This window comes from Simochromis diagramma, unplaced genomic scaffold, assembly GCF_900408965.1.
Source record: "Simochromis diagramma unplaced genomic scaffold, fSimDia1.1 OVJJ01000107.1, whole genome shotgun sequence".
In the NCBI taxonomy this organism is placed as follows: domain Eukaryota; kingdom Metazoa; phylum Chordata; class Actinopteri; order Cichliformes; family Cichlidae; genus Simochromis; species Simochromis diagramma.
In genome coordinates this window covers 5,506,528-5,526,713 of record NW_024387209.1, presented here as the reverse complement: position 1 = coordinate 5,526,713, position 20,186 = coordinate 5,506,528, and the positions used below count along the sequence as shown (strand labels likewise).

Genomic DNA, 20,186 nt, shown 5'->3' with positions numbered 1-20,186 from the left:
TAACAAGAATGCAAGAGGAGCATTGGTTTCTTTTTTATTTATTTTTTTATTAATTTAATTAATATTTTAGTTTGAAATTCATAAAGCTCATGTCCATCAAACGTATAACACCATTACCATTTGAGAAATGAAAAACGCTACATTGTTGCCATTAAGCATGACAAGTATCTAGCTGACAGGATAAAGGTATGTTTAGGTATCTACAGTTCTGTTATTTTAATTACTTTTAGTTCCACTAAAAGAGGGGGAGTAGCAGGAGCATGTGTGACGTGCTCAAACACAGCTGGATCAAATGCTTGAATTAGCTCTTAGCTCTCATCCAAAACACATAGCAGAGGATGGTTTCGATCCATCGACCTCTGGGTTATGGGCCCAGCACGCTTCCGCTGCACCACTCTGCTGGACAGCACCCCAGATGGGACTTGAACCCACAATCCCTGGCTTAGGAGGCCAGTGCCTTATCCATTAGGCCACTGGGGCAGATGAGCACTTGATTTCTTTTCTTTGGAGGTTGTTTTGGGGGTTCGAGTGAGAGCCATGGTTTCAAGCTGGTTTTTAGTTCAAAGATGAAGCTGTATTTAAGAACATTTGAGAAACGCTGAGAAAATAAATTACACTCTGGGCAACTCAGTGTCCAGAACTCTGGTCAGCCAACACGCTGTGCTTATTACTCCACTTTATTTGGGGGTGTTTATGTTGTCTGTTGAGACTTGTGAAACCACATGAAGACCAGAGAGTACCAACGATTTGAATCACTGAATCTAGTTCCACTAAAAGAGGGGGAGTAGCAGGAGCATGTGTGACGTGCTCAAACACAGCTGGATCAAATGCTTGAATTAGCTCTTCAGCATGGCATCAAGTTTGGCAAAGGCCTGATAACAAGCCATTCATTTGATTCAGGTGTGTCAGAACAAGGATGCATCTAAAAGCTAAAGAAAAAAAGTAGTTCTCCAGGACTGGAGTTGGAGTCACTGTGCTAGGCTCTATGTACACATAAGGAGTCGCCTTTGGTGATCGGGGGCAGTTATCGTACATGACTGACTCACTCGGTGCCTGTACTACAGGGTTACTTGTCTGCGTTTTTGGGGAACAGGACCTGACTGTCGTCTGTTTTTGGACACAGTTCAGAGAATCGGGCCATCCAAAACACATAGCAGAGGATGGTTTCGATCCATCGACCTCTGGGTTATGGGCCCAGCACGCTTCCGCTGCGCCACTCTGCTGGACAGCACTCCAGATGGGACTTGAACCCACAATCCCTGGCTTAGGAGGCCAGTCCCTTATCCATTAGGCCACCGGGGCAGATAAGCCCTTGACTTCCTTTCTTTGGAGGTTGTTTCGGGGGTTCGAGTGAGAGCCATGGTTTCAAGCTGGTTTTTAGTTCAAAGATGAAGCTGTATTTAAGAACATTTGAGAAACGCTGAGAAAATAAATTACACTCTGGGCAACTCAGTGTCCAGAACTCTGGTCAGCCAACACGCTGTGCTTATTACTCCACTTTATTTGGGGGTGTTTATGTTGTCTGTTGAGACTTGTGAAACCACATGAAGACCAGAGAGTACCAACGATTTGAATCACTGAATCTAGTTCCACTAAAAGAGGGGGAGTAGCAGGAGCATGTGTGACGTGCTCAAACACAGCTGGATCAAATGCTTGAATTAGCTCTTCAGCATGGCATCAAGTTTGGCAAAGGCCTGATAACAAGCCATTCATTTGATTCAGGTGTGTCAGAACAAGGATGCATCTAAAAGCTAAAGAAAAAAAGAAGTTCTCCAGGACTGGAGTTGGAGTCACTGTGCTAGGCTCTATGTACACATAAGGAGTCGCCTTTGGTGATCAGGGGCAGTTATCGTACATGACTGACTCACTTGGTGCCTGTACTACAGGGTTACTTGTCTGCGTTTTTGGGGAACAGGACCTGGCTGTCGTCTGTTTTTGGACACAGTTCAGAGAATCGGGCCATCCAAAACACATAGCAGAGGATGGTTTCGATCCATCGACCTCTGGGTTATGGGCCCAGCACGCTTCCGCTGCGCCACTCTGCTGGACAGCACCCCAGACGGGACTTGAACCCACAATCCCTGGCTTAGGAGGCCAGTGCCTTATCCATTAGGCCACCGGGGCAGATAAGCGCTTGACTTCCTTTCTTTGGAGGTTGTTTCGGGGGTTCGAGTGAGAGCCATGGTTTCAAGCTGGTTTTTAGTTCAAAGATGAAGCTGTATTTAAGAACATTTGAGAAACGCTGAGAAAATAAATTACACTCTGGGCAACTCAGTGTCCAGAACTCTGGTCAGCCAACACGCTGTGCTCATTGCTCCACTTTATTTGGGGGCGTTTATGTTGTCTGTTGAGACTTGTGCAACCACATGAAGACCAGAGAGTACCAACGATTTGAATCACTGAATCTAGTTCCACTAAAAGAGGGGGAGTAGCAGGAGCATGTGTGACGTGCTCAAACACAGCTGGATCAAATGCTTGAATTAGCTCTTCAGCATGGCATCAAGTTTGGCAAAGGCCTGATAACAAGCCATTCATTTGATTCAGGTGTGTCAGAACAAGGATGCATCTAAAAGCTAAAGAAAAAAAGTAGTTCTCCAGGACTGGAGTTGGAGTCACTGTGCTAGGCTCTATGTACACATAAGGAGTCGCCTTTGGTGATCGGGGGGCAGTTATCGTACATGACTGACTCACTCGGTGCCTGTACTACAGGGTTACTTGTCTGCGTTTTTGGGGAACAGGACCTGGCTGTCGTCTGTTTTTGGACACAGTTCAGAGAATCGGGCCATCCAAAACACATAGCAGAGGATGGTTTCGATCCATCGACCTCTGGGTTATGGGCCCAGCACGCTTCCGCTGCGCCACTCTGCTGGACAGCACTCCAGATGGGACTTGAACCCACAATCCCTGGCTTAGGAGGCCAGTGCCTTATCCATTAGGCCACCGGGGCAGATGAGCGCTTGACTTCCTTTCTTTGGAGGTTGTTTCGGGGGTTCGAGTGAGAGCCATGGTTTCAAGCTGGTTTTTAGTTCAAAGATGAAGCTGTATTTAAGAACATTTGAGAAACGCTGAGAAAATAAATTACACTCTGGGCAACTCAGTGTCCAGAACTCTGGTCAGCCAACACGCTGTGCTTATTACTCCACTTTATTTGGGGGCGTTTATGTTGTCTGTTGAGACTTGTGAAACCACATGAAGACCAGAGAGTACCAACGATTTGAATCACTGAATCTAGTTCCACTAAAAGAGGGGGAGTAGCAGGAGCATGTGTGACGTGCTCAAACACAGCTGGATCAAATGCTTGAATTAGCTCTTCAGCATGGCATCAAGTTTGGCAAAGGCCTGATAACAAGCCGTTCATTTGATTCAGGTGTGTCAGAACAAGGATGCATCTAAAAGCTAAAGAAAAAAAGTAGTTCTCCAGGACTGGAGTTGGAGTCACTGTGCTAGGCTCTATGTACACATAAGGAGTCGCCTTTGGTGATCGTGGCAGTTATCGTACATGACTGACTCACTCGGTGCCTGTACTACAGGGTTACTTGTCTGCGTTTTCGGGGAACAGGACCTGGCTGTCGTCTGTTTTTGGACACAGTTCAGAGAATCGGGCCATCCAAAACACATAGCAGAGGATGGTTTCGATCCATCGACCTCTGGGTTATGGGCCCAGCACGCTTCCGCTGCGCCACTCTGCTGGACAGCACCCCAGATGGGACTTGAACCCACAATCCCTGGCTTAGGAGGCCAGTGCCTTATCCATTAGGCCACCGGGGCAGATAAGCCTTGACTTCCTTTCTTTGGAGGTTGTTTCGGGGGTTCGAGTGAGAGCCATGGTTTCAAGCTGGTTTTTAGTTCAAAGATGAAGCTGTATTTAAGAACATTTGAGAAACGCTGAGAAAATAAATTACACTCTGGGCAACTCAGTGTCCAGAACTCTGGTCAGCCAACACGCTGTGCTTATTACTCCACTTTATTTGGGGGTGTTTATGTTGTCTGTTGAGACTTGTGAAACCACATGAAGACCAGAGAGTACCAACGATTTGAATCACTGAATCTAGTTCCACTAAAAGAGGGGGAGTAGCAGGAGCATGTGTGACGTGCTCAAACACAGCTGGATCAAATGCTTGAATTAGCTCTTCAGCATGGCATCAAGTTTGGCAAAGGCCTGATAACAAGCCATTCATTTGATTCAGGTGTGTCAGAACAAGGATGCATCTAAAAGCTAAAGAAAAAAAGTAGTTCTCCAGGACTGGAGTTGGAGTCACTGTGCTAGGCTCTATGTACACATAAGGAGTCGCCTTTGGTGATCGGGGGCAGTTATCGTACATGACTGACTCACTCGGTGCCTGTACGGCAGGGTTACTTGTCTGCGTTTTTGGGGAACAGGACCTGACTGTCGTCTGTTTTTGGACACAGTTCAGAGAATCGGGCCATCCAAAACACATAGCAGAGGATGGTTTCGATCCATCGACCTCTGGGTTATGGGCCCAGCACGCTTCCGCTGCGCCACTCTGCTGGACAGCACTCCAGATGGGACTTGAACCCACAATCCCTGGCTTAGGAGGCCAGTGCCTTATCCATTAGGCCACCGGGGCAGATGAGCGCTTGACTTCCTTTCTTTGGAGGTTGTTTCGGGGGTTCGAGTGAGAGCCATGGTTTCAAGCTGGTTTTTAGTTCAAAGATGAAGCTGTATTTAAGAACATTTGAGAAACGCTGAGAAAATAAATTACACTCTGGGCAACTCAGTGTCCAGAACTCTGGTCAGCCAACACGCTGTGCTTATTGCTCCACTTTATTTGGGGGCGTTTATGTTGTCTGTTGAGACTTGTGAAACCACATGAAGACCAGAGAGTACCAACGATTTGAATCACTGAATCTAGTTCCACTAAAAGAGGGGGAGTAGCAGGAGCATGTGTGACGTGCTCAAACACAGCTGGATCAAATGCTTGAATTAGCTCTTCAGCATGGCATCAAGTTTGGCAAAGGCCTGATAACAAGCCATTCATTTGATTCAGGTGTGTCAGAACAAGGATGCATCTAAAAGCTAAAGAAAAAAAGTAGTTCTCCAGGACTGGAGTTGGAGTCACTGTGCTAGGCTCTATGTACACATAAGGAGTCGCCTTTGGTGATCAGGGGCAGTTATCGTACATGACTGACTCACTCGGTGCCTGTACTACAGGGTTACTTGTCTGCGTTTTTGGGGAACAGGACCTGGCTGTCGTCTGTTTTTGGACACAGTTCAGAGAATCGGGCCATCCAAAACACATAGCAGAGGATGGTTTCGATCCATCGACCTCTGGGTTATGGGCCCAGCACGCTTCCGCTGCGCCACTCTGCTGGACAGCACCCCAGACTGGACTTGAACCCACAATCCCTGGCTTAGGAGGCCAGTGCCTTATCCATTAGGCCACCGGGGCAGATGAGCGCCTTGACTTCCTTTCTTTGGAGGTTGTTTCGGGGGTTCGAGTGAGAGCCATGGTTTCAAGCTGGTTTTTAGTTCAAAGATGAAGCTGTATTTAAGAACATTTGAGAAACGCTGAGAAAATAAATTACACTCTGGGCAACTCAGTGTCCAGAACTCTGGTCAGCCAACACGCTGTGCTTATTACTCCACTTTATTTGGGGGCGTTTATGTTGTCTGTTGAGACTTGTGAAACCACATGAAGACCAGAGAGTACCAACGATTTGAATCACTGAATCTAGTTCCACTAAAAGAGGGGGAGTAGCAGGAGCATGTGTGACGTGCTCAAACACAGCTGGATCAAATGCTTGAATTAGCTCTTCAGCATGGCATCAAGTTTGGCAAAGGCCTGATAACAAGCCATTCATTTGATTCAGGTGTGTCAGAACAAGGATGCATCTAAAAGCTAAAGAAAAAAAGTAGTTCTCCAGGACTGGAGTTGGAGTCACTGTGCTAGGCTCTATGTACACATAAGGAGTCGCCTTTGGTGATCGGGGGGCAGTTATCGTACATGACTGACTCACTCGGTGCCTGTACTACAGGGTTACTTGTCTGCGTTTTTGGGGAACAGGACCTGGCTGTCGTCTGTTTTTGGACACAGTTCAGAGAATCGGGCCATCCAAAACACATAGCAGAGGATGGTTTCGATCCATCGACCTCTGGGTTATGGGCCCAGCACGCTTCCGCTGCGCCACTCTGCTGGACAGCACCCCAGACGGGACTTGAACCCACAATCCCTGGCTTAGGAGGCCAGTGCCTTATCCATTAGGCCACCGGGGCAGATGAGCGCTTGACTTCCTTTCTTTGGAGGTTGTTTCGGGGGTTCGAGTGAGAGCCATGGTTTCAAGCTGGTTTTTAGTTCAAAGATGAAGCTGTATTTAAGAACATTTGAGAAACGCTGAGAAAATAAATTACACTCTGGGCAACTCAGTGTCCAGAACTCTGGTCAGCCAACACGCTGTGCTCATTGCTCCACTTTATTTGGGGGCGTTTATGTTGTCTGTTGAGACTTGTGAAACCACATGAAGACCAGAGAGTACCAACGATTTGAATCACTGAATCTAGTTCCACTAAAAGAGGGGGAGTAGCAGGAGCATGTGTGACGTGCTCAAACACAGCTGGATCAAATGCTTGAATTAGCTCTTCAGCATGGCATCAAGTTTGGCAAAGGCCTGATAACAAGCCATTCATTTGATTCAGGTGTGTCAGAACAAGGATGCATCTAAAAGCTAAAGAAAAAAAGAAGTTCTCCAGGACTGGAGTTGGAGTCACTGTGCTAGGCTCTATGTACACATAAGGAGTCGCCTTTGGTGATCAGGGGCAGTTATCGTACATGACTGACTCAGTTGGTGCCTGTACTACAGGGTTACTTGTCTGCGTTTTTGGGGAACAGGACCTGGCTGTCGTCTGTTTTTGGACACAGTTCAGAGAATCGGGCCATCCAAAACACATAGCAGAGGATGGTTTCGATCCATCGACCTCTGGGTTATGGGCCCAGCACGCTTCCGCTGCGCCACTCTGCTGGACAGCACCCCAGACGGGACTTGAACCCACAATCCCTGGCTTAGGAGGCCAGTGCCTTATCCATTAGGCCACCGGGGCAGATGAGTACTTGACTTCCTTTCTGTGGAGGTTGTTTCGGGGGTTCGAGTGAGAGCCATGGTTTCAAGCTGGTTTTTAGTTCAAAGATGAAGCTGTATTTAAGAACATTTGAGAAACGCTGAGAAAATAAATTACACTCTGGGCAACTCAGTGTCCAGAACTCTGGTCAGCCAACACGCTGTGCTTATTACTCCACTTTATTTGGGGGCGTTTATGTTGTCTGTTGAGACTTGTGAAACCACACGAAGACCAGAGAGTACCAACGATTTGAATCACTGAATCTAGTTCCACTAAAAGAGGGGGAGTACCTGAGTGACTCACTCAGCACCTGTACTGCACGGTTACTTGTCTGCCTGAGGCGTAGAAGCTTCCTTTTGGAAAAGAAAATTGTTGACACACACTAGATAGCAGTAGATTGGTAACTAACGGTAACTAACCTGTAATAAATTAAAATAGTTTTACACTAAGGATTTGGAATAAAATACAAACTCAGAGTCAGCTTCTGGAACCTTTCCACACTGTACCACCCACATTAAGCTAGTATTATGTGAGAAGTCTGTCAAATCGAGGCCAAAGACATGTATTAATCGAACTGCATTGCTGTTGAGCTATGTTGAGATTTTCACCTTTTCATATTCTCTTCTCACATATATTCATTCTAGGCAACAGGTATTACTTATGAGTGAAGTGTGAACAAGAGTTTCACTTGTTGTGAAGAACAAACTGCTGATTTAGGCTATTATTATAATTATAAACACATGAGGTCACACACTTAAACTCTTCCAACAGGCACAAACACATAGAATTTGGGGAAGGAGCAGGTTTTGTTTCTTTAAGGTGGGCTTTGTTGTTCAGCCTGTGAAGCTGTCCCTGCTGCCAGTGCAAACTATTCTTCTCTTTTATAATGAAAACACACATAACATTTATGTTGTCTCTGCAAAAAAATGTTCTTGGAGATTTCTTGTCTACTTTAACAAACCGAATTTCTTTACATTGTATTTCAACCACAAATTGAGGTTTAATTATCAGATTATTTTATCCCAGTCACCAATTTAAAATATTTATTACGTTTCAAAAGAATATATATATACTCCCGCTCTTCAATATAACAGAGGGACTACATCCTAACAAATGTATAATTAAGACGTAGCTACTTTCCAGCTTTTTTAAGATGAGGTCTTAGCGATCAAATTTTCTCTAAGCCATCAGCTGCAGATGTTCCACAGCTGTTTGAAGGCCTACCTTTAACTGTGCCGTACAGTTCCTCCTGTTGCAGCCCTCTGAGTTGACGTTACAGATGCATCTGGGCTTACCGCCACATTCAACCATGCAGATCTGCTCCCCGGAGCCGTACCTGGACGGGCTTTTTGGTGATTTTGGCGAAAACATGCTGGAGTCTTTGCGGCTGAGTCCGGTTTATCTCGTCCAGTCAATCGGAGGGCAAAAGTCCGCAGCGGACAGACGACGTCATTTTTCACGCGCTCGCGTGTGGACTAAAGTGGCGTTTGATCGGAGGCAGTTCATCAAGACGAGACCAGGGGCAAAGTCTTAGATCACATGACTCCTGCGTGAGTGGGGCAGAAAGTGTAGAGAAAGGTGCACATAAAGCGTCTAAACTTCCTTTAGTGCGCACTTTTATCTGTTAGAGAAAAAAAAAGTCTGATATTGATATATTTATAGAAATTAAGTTTTATTCAAGTTCAAATGACTCCAGATAAATAAAGACAAAACACCTGCCTTTTGCTCCCTGTAACAGCACTAAAGTTTTCAAAAGAAAAGCTTATTTTTATGCTAATACCGTCCTAAACAAACATCACGCTTGGGAACAGCTACAAAAGACTTTATTCAGTTTTTACATGTGTGTGTGCGAATACTCCAGTGTCAAAGAGCACACTGTAAATTATGCAACAGCAGTCCATGTGTGTGAATGGGGGCATCAAAGCAAACCAATTATTACTGTAATAATTAAAAACATGGCACATTACAACAGAAAATTCTGTTTTCATGCATTAAAAATATCTTATTTTTCCACACATTTCCTTTTGTATTGTTATAATTTCAATGGATGGGACAGCATAGCAAACCAGAAGGCACCCAGAGAGGACACCAAGACAGGCTTCAGGGCTGTTCCTTTTTTCATCCTTCGGCTTAAAATTGTTCATCTAACAGAGTAAATCCAAGTTTTATTGGATCAAAAACACTGCAAATCTGTTTTTTCTTCCCTTCACAATTAAGCTGGCAGACAAACAGGAAATGAAGACAAAAGAAGGCTTTCTTTTTATGGAATTAAAAAACAAAAAAAAACAAAACAAAACTATTTTTAATCTGCATACAAGAATAAATGTACAGACATTTTTTTTGTTGCAGTGCAGATCTGTACACCAACACAGAGGCAGGGGAGGTGGAAGCAACAGGAACAACCGGAGACCTCAGCGCTGTCGATCCCAGCGCCAGATGGAGGCGTCATCGCACACCGCTATCAAAATGCTGCTGTCGCGGCTGAAGCTGGTTTGCCGGATGGCCGATGTGCATTTGGGGAGGGTCAGCGTGGTGCACCTGAAGAGGAGCAGAGATAGTTGGGGGAAAATTGTAAAAAACCAAAACAAACAAAAAATACAGAGAAACCTTTGTTAGTGTCAACTGCAAAAATGATGAAACAATTGAAATAAAAATGTTTCTTTTGTAACCTGTGAATATTTGTTGTTTAAAAATCAGTGTTCTGACCATAAATCAGACAAAAAGAGTCACAATTTCATTACATGTGCCAGGTAAAAAAAAGACACAGGAAGACATCACAGCAGCTTTCTATGGGGCATTGGTGCTCAGAGAAGTGTGACAATGCTGCAATAATTGATCGTGAAGACGGCACCACTTAGCAGTTTTAAGTTTTAACCTCTGAGCTGCACTAAACTGGCATTTTTCCACTATTTTGTCACTTCAGACAGTGTTGCTTTTAACCGGGCATCATTCCTGCACATTCCTGGTTCAGCCAATTCCTTTTCAAAATGCACAAGGAAGGAAATTGAATGCCTTTTCAAAAGAACTTGGAAAAAAAGTGGTAACGAAGCCTGTAAATATTTAGGTGAAGCAGTGTTCCCAACCTGGGGGAAAAGCACCAGTGTTATAACCTTAAACTACAACTGCAACTACTGTTGTTGCAGTCACTTGTAAGGAAATCTGTGTAACTGATGGAGGAGAAGCCTTTCTGTATGCTCCAGGAAGAAATGGTATTACTAAAAACCGTGGAAATAACTGACGCTACTGTAAACCACATACTTCCAAGCTTAAATACGAAGTGTTACAGTTAACCAAAGCCCCGCGCTGCAGCTCTTCAGTGTTTGATGCTTTCAATTTTTCCAAAGATTCAAGTCATCATATTGGCTTTCTCATGGGTTTACCAATACGTGGAACATGAAACAGCCAGACGGCGGCAGTAATACCGTTGAAACTGCACTTACTGCAAGTTGGAGGTCTCAAAACATTTCCAGACACGGTGAGATTAGATGATACAACTGGGGTCTAATGGTAGGTGGTCTTTGCTTAAATATACTCCACAGTCACTTATCAGAGACTTTAGAATACTTTTTAGATTAAAATGGCTCTACATGGTTGAGATTTCTGTCCTACCACCAAACCTCCTGACAACGGTACCGATTCCAAACCTTAAAAGGATATGATGAGCCATATGAACAACAAACATGGAACAGTGCTGACGGTAATTCCTCAGGGCTCCCGATGAGCTATACCAAACTTCTAGTAGCACCAAAATAAGGACTACAAATATGAAGATTCCCAAACCACAGGGCCCTGTGTTATTTTCTTCTAACAGCTAATGTGAGCTAAACTAAGGGTGTAGCTGATCAAATACAACAACCTGTTTAAGTTTATGAGCGTTTACTGTGATAATTTGATGCTAAAAGCAGAGCAAAGAGCAGTGGAGATACAGGACAACTATAACACGCCTGTTGTCTGTTTTTTTTTTTTGTTTTTTTTTTTTTTTTTAACTTACTTGGCTTTGTGCGGATCTTCTACTTCAAGGTCCCACACGTAAAGCTTCCCCACCTGATTCCCCAGAGCCAGCATCTGTGTATCAGCATCACAGCAGAGGTCAGTAAGAGCACCGAGACACAACAAGAAAACAAACGAACAACTCTCAGCATCCAGTGTCTCCTACAGATTTAGCTTCAGTTTCTCCTCTGCAAGAGTTTTTATTTCTTAAGAACTAAATATCAGTGATAATAAACTACTTAAAACCTGCCAGTGACCTCCAACTCCAGGTTAGACTGCAGCTGACAGCTAGAAACTTGCTGGACAAGTGGCTAATTGATATTAAAGAGCACAATGACAGCAACCTGGCCAACCAGAAAGACAGGACAACTGGAAATACTGGGTTAGCATTGACTGACCTTTCAAGTAAATCAATTAAATGATGCAATTCTTTCCAACAGATGAAAAATAAAACTGTATTTGAGACGAAACATTTGATTATTCTGGTTTTGTCCTTTAATCAGTACAAATGAGAATGAAAATATAAAACCTGATCATACACAAAATAAATAAAGGTAAGATAGCTGACCTTCTGCCAGAAGTCCATGGAGAAGCGCATGTACCAAATGTCACACTGGCTGTAGTCAAAGCGTCCCAGAATCGTCACATTTGACTCATTTGGTTTAATGTGATCAATGTCATCCTCCATCTTCCCGGGTTTCCAGCACACAATGGCGTTTTCACAAGACTGGAATGACAACACAAACTCAGTTGTACATTTTGTTGTTTCATTAAAACTTTAAGGTGCTGAATAAGGCGCAGCGGATTATAAGGCGCATTAAGCAAAACAAAACAGTCAAATAAGTCAAGACTTAACTCATTCTTCTTGCTTCCTCCACTTCTGTACCATTGATTCATTAATGCTGAATTCTCTTGCAGCTGCTCTGTTCCCATGTTGTTGCAGTATATTAATGACTAACCTCATATTGTGGATGGATTATCTCAGTTGTTCTCCTGACTGAAGTTTGGTCCGTTTACAGCATCCTGCCATGCGATTGCATTTGTCCCTAACCACCAGAATCCCTCACGTTAATGTTTATCGAGTGGAAAATTGTTAGCGTTCATCCTCCAGCTTCACTGTGTTTGTTATGCTAACATAGCTGTGTTGCTAGTAGCACATCATTATACCCCAGCTAGTCCAACTTTAGTAACCCTACAAACGTCACTGCTGTTTAGTTTTCTGTTGGAAGTGATGGCAGAGCTGTACGTTTTAATTTCTTCAGAAATCTCTCAGTCAGAACATGCTATATCATGTTTAGGTGGAAACTAGCGAGCTAACTTCCTGCTTCCATTAAAATTAATAAATTCTGTTTTCATGGATGCCTGGATGTTAAACTTAATTGTTACAACTGGTAAAGCAGCAACGCTGATCACTTTATTAAAGATGAACTCTCAGTGATGCCGCAGTGCTCGTTCGACTTTGGGACCTGAATCAGACGGAGTTTTGGACCCAGATTACTCCGAGTCCCCTAGATACAATAGCCATAATGCTCCAACAATCCATCAAGCAGTGCGGCTTGTTGCTTAACAAAGTCGTACTAAAACATTTTTTTGAGCATTTTTGAGCGCCGTACACCACATAAGTTTGAGGTCAGTAAGCACAACCATAATTCATCCATAAGGCACACCGGATTATAAAGCGCACTGTCAATTTTTGAGAAAATTAAAGGATTTTAAGTACGCCTTATAGTGCGGAAAATACGGTAACTTAAAAAGAAAAAAAACAAAAAAAACCCCTTTTGGGTAGCATTAAAGGATTTCGTTTCACTTGCCTTAGAAAGAATAAGATCACCAAGCCACCGCACACAGTCCACATAGTTTCTATGAATGTCACGTGTTGAGAAGTCGGGGAAGTGGATTTTCTGTGAGACAAATGCCCTTTAAAAAAAAACAAAAAAAAAAAACAAACAAACACACACAACATAAAAAAATATAATGCCATGTATGTAAATCCACAGATATGAAAACAGACCACAGAAAAAGCTTCTGGACATCTCACCTGTTTGTCTTTGAGGGGTTGTACTCATAAGACGCGCGAATGGCTTTCTGCAATCTCTCCGAATTGATCCTCCACAGTTTTAGCGAGTGGTCCATCCCACATGACATAATCTTTTCACCTAGGAGATCAAAATCCTACAAAACAGGAAATGGATAATAGGAGAATGTGAACTGTCAGTACAGACAGAATTTAATCACATTCACCTAAAACATCTGTTTTGTCACCATTTCAGAAAATTAGCAGACAACTATGATTTAATATTGTGTAAGTTAAGTAACAGAATAAGGTGGGATGGTCTTAATAGACAGATAAACCTGACAACGACACAGCCCAGAGGAACACCACCGACAACTGGGCAAGCTTGTGATCTGAAATTTTTTAAACTGCAATTTTAACCATTAAAAGAAACTCATTCGCACCCCCCAAAAATCAAAAATAAAAACAAAAACTGAAATGACCACACTTTGTATTCAGCTTTTTCTGTAGAATCAGCCTCACACGTGCATATACTGCTGTGAGGCTGAAAATCTAATGCCAGTAAAAATAGTCAATACCAGATGGATAATTTCTGTTTACTTTCAATCAGATTGAAAATAAACACACATACTTTCACTAGTCACTTCGGAGAAGTAGAACATGAACAAGTCTGTGGTGTCTGCTGTCAAGGAAAAGCTTCCCCCCCCCCCCAAATAACCCAATACAGAAGTACTGTCTGGTGTAATGGTGCCAACATGTGCAGTCATCCCCTAAAGACCGATTCAGAATCTTTTTTTCCCTGTTGCACAATAGTCACTGTTATGTCCCAGATAAATTTCCCCACATATACTGTAATACTCACAGCACTCAGAACTTCATCCCGATGACCCTCGACGCCTCCGAAAATGGCCACTAAAGTGTCCGTCTGTATGTTCCACAGCCGAAGAGCGTGATCTGAAAATAAGAGATGACTTTAAGAAAAAGTCTGATTGTTGTTTTACAGCCGGTCAGTGAAAGAGATGCTCACAGCTTTTTTTTTTTTGCTTTTTTAAAACTTTTTTCCCCTCTATATTTACATTTTTTACATAGTTTGATCTATGCATTTATATTATATTGCATTCAATACTTTAAGGGTAGAATTATATTTTATTTTGTTAATGAATTTCTTCTTTGAGAACTTTACAAGTCTTAGTTTTTCTACGTGATAAGTGTTGGTTTGTCTGATTACTCATGTTAAATATATCAAAAATATCACATAAAGCATAAAAACTCACACCACCTTTGCACTTCCCAGCAGCTATAATCACACTGAAGGGTGTTTAAAAAAAAAAAATTTAAAAAAAATCCACCTGATTAAAGGAAAGATTAAACTTTGCTGCCGTTCACATGACCTTCAGTGACAGATCCAAACCCCGCTGTCTGATTTATCTCAGATTAAGGAACCACCTGACAGTCCCGTGGAAATAAAACTCTATCCCCACTACACTCGAGTCTGAGGTGACCTGTTTTTTCTCTTTAGATTGAAGCAACAAATCACAGTTGAGAGGGGTTTTACTGCCGGGATGATTTTTATTGTTGAGTGAGGGTCAATAAAGCCATCAAAGAAAATGGGCCTTTTTTTTTTTTTTTTTTTTTTAATAAATGCATTGCTGCTGTTGTATTAACCTCACAGTGAAATATATGACAAACTGCTGGTCTTTCTGCCCTCTCTGCGACACAGCTTAACTCTTTTTTTCCTCCAAGGAGCGGGAAAAAATAATAATCAGCAAATCTCTGCTAAATAAGGAAACACAAGGTTATTGGCGTAACTCTAGGTGATGCCGTCCGGCTTATGTGTGCATAACGAGCCGGGAAGAACCCTTGAACTGCACGCAGAAGAGCTCAAAGGTGCTTTATAATCACTGTTTACCTTTGCTGACAGAGAGGAGCAGATTGGGATCCCTCGGATGAAACTTCAGCTCGTTGATGGCGTTCCCGTGACCTACATAATGCTGGAAAAGAAGGGGTTAAATGACTTCTTAATTCACATTGTGCAATTAAAACAACTTGGGGCAGATGAAGTGAAATTCGGTATAGTTATTATCATTCCTCTGGGCCATTAAATACAAGTCTTTCCAAAAATAAAAAAATGTAAATGAAGCTCTACTGTTATAAGTTGCTTCCTGAAAATGCTTCATAATCAAATAAAACTATTTTCTGTGCACTGAAAGTGATACAGATTATTTTAAGCTTGCAGTAACACTACAGCAGTGCTGTTTGAAAACGCATCGTTTTCTCTCCGTTTTGCATCCCGTCACACTGAGACAGCGTTTTCCTCAAGGGAAGCGTTTTGAAAACGCTCTCAAAAATGCAGCATTTTCAAAACGGAGCTGTCCCGTTGCAGTGTGGACACTTGAAAATGCAGACTTTCTAAAACGATGACGCATTTTAGTCATGTGATGCAGTCATGTGACCAATTAAACAAAGATAGCGGAGTGCATTATACAGCAGTTGTTTTGATTGCTCTCAATTTTGACAGCTCTAAAAAAGATTAATATCAGTTTGTACATGCTCCAGATAGCTTTTCTTCAAATTATTTAATTCTCACTCGCTTTTGCGCATGTGCAGGACTGGAATGTAAGCGTTTTGGGCCGTTTCAATGTGGACGCTCAACTCTGTGAAAACGGCCGAAAACGCTAGTGTGGACGCGGAGCGTTTTCAAATCTATCCGGGCTAGTGTGGACGTAGCCTAAGGATCTGCCCTCCCAGTCCATTGTTCCTTCAGTGGGCTGGTTTCAGTCATTATGCAAATGTACTGTTTATAAGATTGGGGAAACCTGCAGTCAGCTGAGACTGAAGAAGTCACTTGGATGAGTGACGAAACATTTCTCCCACAAAACGCTATGTCCAGATGAACAGAATCAAGTTTTGGAGATGTACTTACCTGGATGATTGAGCATGCATCAAGACATCCATTCATATACAATAAATTAAAAAGCCACCCTGCAGTACTAACTACAAGATCCATAAAGGTTTTTTACTGATTTTCATATTTGGTTTGACCATGACCTGATTTTCACCATAATTAAATCAGCTTGAGCTGTTATTAGTATCTACCATCACACAAAATTTCAAAACGATATCTTGAAAACTGTGGACTCTGCTAAAAGACAGAAGTGATGGAGCAGTCGGGTGAAGACTGACGCGTTACCTTGATGCACTGCATCGTGATGTGGTTGATCACCCGGATGATGCCACGGGATCCGGCCACAGCCAGCAGGGGGTGACTCGTGTTGGTGTCATAGGTCCAGGCGCATGTGTAGAAGTTCTCGTCTGCCTTTGCAAAGTCAAGGAAACCTGTACAGAATCTACACTTACCTTTCTTTAACAGACTCAGATGTCCTGCTGTCAGCTGCACAGAGTCATTCAAACTTCAGCACAAACAAGCGTCTCTTCTTCTCTGTACCCCCTGAACTCTTTTCCGTTTACACTGTATATTTTCTGCTCTCAGCTGCAGAGCTTTTATGGAGTTCAAATACCTTTCAGATGGCTAGATAATGTAAAAATATCAGATATCTTAATCCTCGCTGTTAGCCTTCAGCTCAGGTGTCGAGGCATTAAACCCGTCTAGACTGCCCTTCTGTCATCTAAGCAATAAAGAAGTATTTAAAAGCCAAACTGCAGGACTTTTTGTGTGTTAGGAAAACTGACAAATGAGAGCAAAGAAGGATTGAGGAAGTAGGTGAAAGGATACGTCTGCATCAACGTAGGACTGCAGGAGTCTGATTTCTCCTTGAGAGTGGCATTCATACAGAGTTACCTGGATAAGCACAGATGTGAGAGGCGGACAAGTTCACTAATAATCAGTGTTTAAAAGACATTTTTTAATGTTCCTTTCATTGCCAAACTATAAATGGATAAAGAAGTCATTGCAAATCAGCAGGGTCATTGGAACTTGTTGTTATACACTGGTAAATCTCATGCTTTTATTGTCTTTGCCAGCATTTTACAGTGAGCTGCATACTTTGAAAACTCCTAACAATATATTGGACAAACACCAGTAAACAGATCAGGACTTTCCCACCTCTGGTAATATGCTGACCCACTACAGAAATAAGCAATTTAAACCAACTTTTAAAATAACTGATCATTTATTTACCCTGTTACTCCCAACTGTAGCAAACACCAGCGGGTCTCCCTCCTTGCTGTGCCAGTTAAACTGCACTCCAAACAATGGCTGGCCATGGTCCTCCTGAGACAAATACAGATGTTGTTAATAGCCACTTGCGCTCCTACAAAAAAAATCCTGTATGTATGAGCACGCATTAAACCAGATGGGTGTACTAAGAAGCAAGTTAAACAAAACAAGGCTTTGTTCTGGCTAGATGACACTTCAATCAATTCAGTTCAGTTTGATTTGTGTAGCACCAAATCACAACAGAAATCTCTTCTTTATATTATAAGGTAAAGACACCACAATAACATGGAGAAAACCCCAACAATCAGGCAACTCCCTATGAAGAAGCATTTGGGGACAGTGGGAAGGAAAAACTAAATTTTAAGAGGAAGAAAAAGGCTCAGGTAGGGGCGGGAATCTGTTGCCACTGGTTCGAAGTGAGGGGAAAAATAAAGGACAAAGAGACACTGCCAGAGATTAACAATAACTAATGATTAATTGCAGACTGGTTTAGAAAACATTAAGAGACCAAAGATATGCTCAATGCATCATGGGAATCCCCCAGCAGCCTAGACCTTTTGCAGTGTAACAAAGGGAGGAATCAGGGTCACCTGATCCAGCCCTAACTATAAGCTTTGGCTGAATATTACTGACGATATTCTGTAAATAAGTCAAATTTCCCATCTGTGTTCTTCCACTTTGAGCTGCTGCCTTTAGTGATCGCCACACCACAGCGGATCATCTGCCTTCCTGGCATCCTCGTCTGACACAACAACCCACTGCATGTCCTCCTTCACTTCCTCCCCCAGTTCCATCTTCATCGTCCTTAGTCCAATATATCCAGTCTTTCCTCTGCACATGTCCAAACCATCTCAGCATTGTCTCTCCAAACTTGTCTGTAAATCGGTGTCCCTATGATGCAATACCTTCTAATCGTATCCTTTCTGGTAACTGCCAATGAAACTCTTAACATCTTTAACTCTGCCTCTTGTCTTTATGTCAGCACCACTGTCTCCAAACCAGAGATCATAGCAGGCCTCCAATATGATCTTGTAAACTTCCCCTTTCACTTTTGCTGCCATCTTTCTGTCACAAATCAACCCTGACACTTGTCTCTACCAACTACACGCTGGTTGCACTCTCTTTTTGACCTCTTTTGCACACCATCTGCTGCTTTCAGTGGGTTGATCCACGATATTTAAACTCCTTTGCCTTCACGATATCTACTCCTTGGATACTCACCTGTCACTCATTCACACGTGTATTCTGTCTTGCCTGCCTAGCAGTTTAAATCAGACCAGGCAGCAGATTAGGACCGACCTATTAATGCCTTTTCTGAATCGACAGCTAAGAACATCCAAATACCTGACTGACTATGTATTGTTTTTTGTACTGCAGGCAGTTAACAGGACATTTGCTGGCTCATTTCACAGTAAACCCCTCTAGGCTCTGCACACTGTCTGGTGTGCTGGACGTACTCACCCTCAGGCTGTTGACACATTTAAAAGAATATCTGCACTTCTTGGACTTCCACTTGCCCTTGCCCCAGCTCTTTCTGCCAGGGGCATTGGCGGTGTTGGTGGGTGTGTCTGGGCGTTCTGCGTTGGTGCCACTCTCAACGCTGACGGCATCGTCCTGCAACCAGCAGCAACACAAACAAAGGTGTTATTTAATGCAAAATCATCTTCTAAACATGCGCATTGAGGCCAGTTGAGCACTCATAAACAAAGTGTGCCTGAGGTGCTGAAGACATTGTAAACAAGTTTCTTGCCTTGCTATTTGTTTAACACTGCACTTTTTATAGCACAAAAAACCCAAAAACAATCAAAAGCGTATCACTTCCAAACTATTGGGTCATTTTAAACACAATGAAGGAGGAGACGAGTAAAGATGGCTGTGGTTGGCCCAGGCTGCTACAAAAACATTCCTCATTAATCAGTTTATAAAGCGCTATAACATTTTTCTCACAATCAAAGCTTAACTCGAGACCATTCTTGAGCAACCCATCCGGAAAAACACTACATTTTGGTCAGTATTTAGTTTATTATTTATCTGCTTGATGCTTTTTGCCAAGGCTAGCCCAGGTTTACACGTGAATAACTCCAGTCTGAGCACAAAGAAAACACGTGTGCGCTAACATGGAAGGTGGAACACGTGCGGGAAAATTTATTTGAAGACACTAAAATAGTCCACAGTGAATAACTATATCTGATAGCTCCAGCTGTTTGAATCCAGCCGGTATGAATAAACAAAGATGCTAGCTAAAGCCTTTAGCACATCGGCTACTTTAGCACAATGCTAACTGATCAGAAGCGCTACACGGCTCATCTGCGGCCCAACATCAAACACGGTTTAAATGCTTACGTTTTCATCTCCTGACAAGTCGGGGTTGCTGTTCTCATCGCTGCTCAGCTTTTGCTTTTTCGCCGGTATTTCTTTTCCCGCTTGAGAAGGGGACTCGGACATGTTCTTATTTTCCCTCATTTTGGAATTAACCCCGCCCCTTCCGCTCCTACGCCCACGAGCATGCCGGAAACTGAATATTCAGCCAATCGCGAATCGCAGCTCGACTGCACAAATACCGGTTATTTTCCAGTTAAAGCCGAGCAGGCGTATTATTTATATTTTTAGCTTCGTGCCACTATATATTTTTTTTATAATAATTTCTTTATCTTTTACTTCCGGACTTCTGTCATTTTAAACGCTCTTGAGCAATAGTTCTCCAGCTTTCTGAAAATCTTTCAAAGTGTTTCTTTGGCCATTGCTGCTTTTTCATTCACATTCAGTTTACACATTCAGATTCAACTGCACAAGCTAGGACAAACGTTACAACAGTGAGTGCCTGCAGACATCTGTAAAACACGGTGGAAGCTCTATCAAGGTTTGGGCTGCATTTCAGTAAGTGGTGTTCAAGATCTCTTCAAATGATGAATTAAGAACTCAGAAAAGTA

General features: G+C 42.8%; 2 protein-coding genes and 15 non-coding genes across 18 annotated transcripts in view; all 17 read right to left on the bottom strand.

Annotated features, from left to right (window-relative positions):
* Positions 1 to 8,618, bottom strand: part of atp7b (ATPase copper transporting beta) — a 31,065-nt gene extending 22,447 nt beyond the window's left edge. Inside the window, exon 1 of one of the 2 annotated variants that reach the window (XM_040051400.1) lies at positions 8,300 to 8,618. In XM_040051400.1, coding sequence (XP_039907334.1) covers positions 8,300 to 8,446 — 147 coding nt within the window. In that variant the 5' untranslated portion in view covers positions 8,447 to 8,618. Of the gene's footprint in view, positions 306 to 8,299 lie in introns of those variants that run through there. The other variant, XM_040051401.1, reaches the window with a different exon arrangement.
* Positions 408 to 480, bottom strand: trnar-ccu. Its single transcript has one exon. It is a non-coding gene; the product is annotated as a tRNA-Arg (tRNA).
* trnam-cau lies at positions 1,152 to 1,223 on the bottom strand. The gene has a single exon. It is a non-coding gene; the product is annotated as a tRNA-Met (tRNA).
* trnam-cau lies at positions 1,974 to 2,045 on the bottom strand. Its single transcript has one exon. It is a non-coding gene; the product is annotated as a tRNA-Met (tRNA).
* Positions 2,052 to 2,124, bottom strand: trnar-ccu. Its single transcript has one exon. It is a non-coding gene; the product is annotated as a tRNA-Arg (tRNA).
* trnam-cau lies at positions 2,797 to 2,868 on the bottom strand. The gene has a single exon. It is a non-coding gene; the product is annotated as a tRNA-Met (tRNA).
* Positions 2,875 to 2,947, bottom strand: trnar-ccu. The gene has a single exon. It is a non-coding gene; the product is annotated as a tRNA-Arg (tRNA).
* On the bottom strand, positions 3,618 to 3,689 carry trnam-cau. Its single transcript has one exon. It is a non-coding gene; the product is annotated as a tRNA-Met (tRNA).
* On the bottom strand, positions 3,696 to 3,768 carry trnar-ccu. Its single transcript has one exon. It is a non-coding gene; the product is annotated as a tRNA-Arg (tRNA).
* Positions 4,439 to 4,510, bottom strand: trnam-cau. The gene has a single exon. It is a non-coding gene; the product is annotated as a tRNA-Met (tRNA).
* Positions 4,517 to 4,589, bottom strand: trnar-ccu. The gene has a single exon. It is a non-coding gene; the product is annotated as a tRNA-Arg (tRNA).
* On the bottom strand, positions 5,261 to 5,332 carry trnam-cau. Its single transcript has one exon. It is a non-coding gene; the product is annotated as a tRNA-Met (tRNA).
* trnam-cau lies at positions 6,085 to 6,156 on the bottom strand. The gene has a single exon. It is a non-coding gene; the product is annotated as a tRNA-Met (tRNA).
* Positions 6,163 to 6,235, bottom strand: trnar-ccu. Its single transcript has one exon. It is a non-coding gene; the product is annotated as a tRNA-Arg (tRNA).
* trnam-cau lies at positions 6,907 to 6,978 on the bottom strand. The gene has a single exon. It is a non-coding gene; the product is annotated as a tRNA-Met (tRNA).
* Positions 6,985 to 7,057, bottom strand: trnar-ccu. The gene has a single exon. It is a non-coding gene; the product is annotated as a tRNA-Arg (tRNA).
* Positions 8,619 to 8,881: 263 nt separating the features above from the next.
* eed (embryonic ectoderm development) lies at positions 8,882 to 19,755 on the bottom strand. The gene is made up of 12 exons (XM_040051404.1): positions 19,600 to 19,755; positions 18,718 to 18,870; positions 17,218 to 17,310; positions 16,813 to 16,878; positions 16,270 to 16,395; positions 14,989 to 15,070; positions 13,942 to 14,033; positions 13,104 to 13,237; positions 12,877 to 12,982; positions 11,634 to 11,792; positions 11,067 to 11,140; positions 8,882 to 9,613 (listed from the first exon to the last, which is right to left on the bottom strand). The coding sequence occupies exons 1-12, from the start codon at positions 19,717 to 19,719 to the stop codon at positions 9,487 to 9,489; spliced, it is 1,332 nt and encodes a 443-aa protein (XP_039907338.1). The 5' UTR covers positions 19,720 to 19,755; the 3' UTR covers positions 8,882 to 9,486.
* Positions 19,756 to 20,186: the final 431 nt, after the last annotated feature.